This window comes from Triticum dicoccoides, chromosome 6A, assembly GCF_002162155.2.
Source record: "Triticum dicoccoides isolate Atlit2015 ecotype Zavitan chromosome 6A, WEW_v2.0, whole genome shotgun sequence".
Taxonomy (NCBI): Eukaryota; Viridiplantae; Streptophyta; class Magnoliopsida; order Poales; family Poaceae; genus Triticum; species Triticum dicoccoides.
The window spans coordinates 53,304,438-53,305,928 of NC_041390.1; the positions used below are offsets into that span (position 1 = coordinate 53,304,438).

General features: G+C 58.1%; 1 protein-coding gene across 1 annotated transcript in view; it reads right to left on the reverse strand.

Moving 5' to 3' along the window:
• LOC119316799 (WRKY transcription factor 55-like) overlaps positions 1 to 818 on the reverse strand; it is a 2,961-nt gene extending 2,143 nt beyond the window's left edge. Inside the window, exon 1 of the mRNA XM_037591180.1 lies at positions 373 to 818. Coding sequence (XP_037447077.1) covers positions 373 to 818 — 446 coding nt within the window. The remainder of the gene's footprint in view (positions 1 to 372) is intronic.
• Between the last annotated feature and the right edge of the window lie 673 nt (positions 819 to 1,491).

Consider the following 1,491-nt stretch of genomic DNA (forward strand, 5'->3'; position numbering starts at 1 on the left):
GATTAGTTAGAAAATACCCCGTATAACCTCTGTGAGTAAAGAATTTTCACAACACGACTAATAAAGTCATGGATCCTCACCGAGTCTTATACTAATCCACCCATATACCCGACATAATTAAAAGTGCATGCTTCGGGTCGCCGTGTAAACCCTCGTGTCGTCTACCTTCCCCGTAGCGCCCGGCGACTTGGCCAGAAATTCGCCCCTACGTCGCTGTCGCAGAGAACATTCGCTGCGCGCGCGGGGCTACGAAAGTTTCCGTGCCATGACGTGGTAAAAGGTCCCCGTGTTTGAACCGTTGACCCCCAAAATCTAACGACGACCGAGTGACCGACAGTGCCGTACGTGGTACGTACGGGCTCACGCACGTACCTCCTCCTGCCCTGCCGTGGCTGGGCCGTCGGCGGAGACCTGGACGGCGCCAGCCTCCTCACCGGGCCGCCGGAGGTGCCCGCGACGTCCGCCGCCGCGCGCGCCGCGTGCGCTGGCGCTCGCGCACCGGCCGGCATGTGGAATGGCTCCAGCAGATGAGTTGGAGTCTCCCCGAGAAGCTGGCTGGCGCCGGCTGCTTCCTCCGTGCTGCGCAGGCGCAGGAGGTCCAGCGGCCCGCCGCCGTCGAGCGGGCGCGCAGCCGCGGCCACGTTCACGGCGCCCACGCCGTAGTTCTGCAGCAAGCGTATGGCCGTGTTGTAGGCGCGGACAATGCCGTGGCAGCGCGCGGCGAGGTAGGCCGGGTCGTTCTGGGCCGCCGGGAGGTCGCCCATGAGCTCCCCGGCGAGCCGGAAGGCGTCGCCGATCTGCGACAGCACGTCGTCCATCCCTCCTGGCAGGTCGCCGCCGTGGATCGCGATGCCTTCCCTTCCACGACGATCCAGGTAGCCGAGCAGTGGTGCAAACGGAGGACCACGTGAGTGCGGCGCAAGGACGTGCATGAAATTGCGCTGAGATTTCGTGCTACGAGGTTGAGAGCAAAGTGGGTGCAAGATTTTGTGTCACGGCATGTACGGGTAGAGACGGGTTATATATAAGTGAGGGCACCACCGCACCATAAGTAGTAGGAAACAGCGTGGCACGTACTTGGTTAGCAGACCAGGGCGGGTACCGGAGAAAGAACGGGTCATTGGTCAGTGAGGGACTAGATCAATTTACTACTAGCTTAATGTTGGCCATTGCTGGTCGGGTGGTCATTTTCTCACTACGGCTTGCATGGTTTGGGTCATGGGGAAGACCTTGAAAGTTGAAAGGGGCATTCCAACACATGGAAGGGTCTTAGTTCCAGCATCTAGTTTTCTTCACTCCTTTGGCCAAGGACTTCTCGAAGGTGTTTTTGTTGTTCAGCCTTTTTCGTTTGTATAAGATTCGCGCAAACTAAAAAGACTGACTGACGCGTGGACGACAACACCACTAGCATATCTGTGATCTTTGTTTAGAACGAAGGAGCAAGCAGCGCCCAGGCTTTCAACTAATAAAGTCCAAACCAACACCAGACTG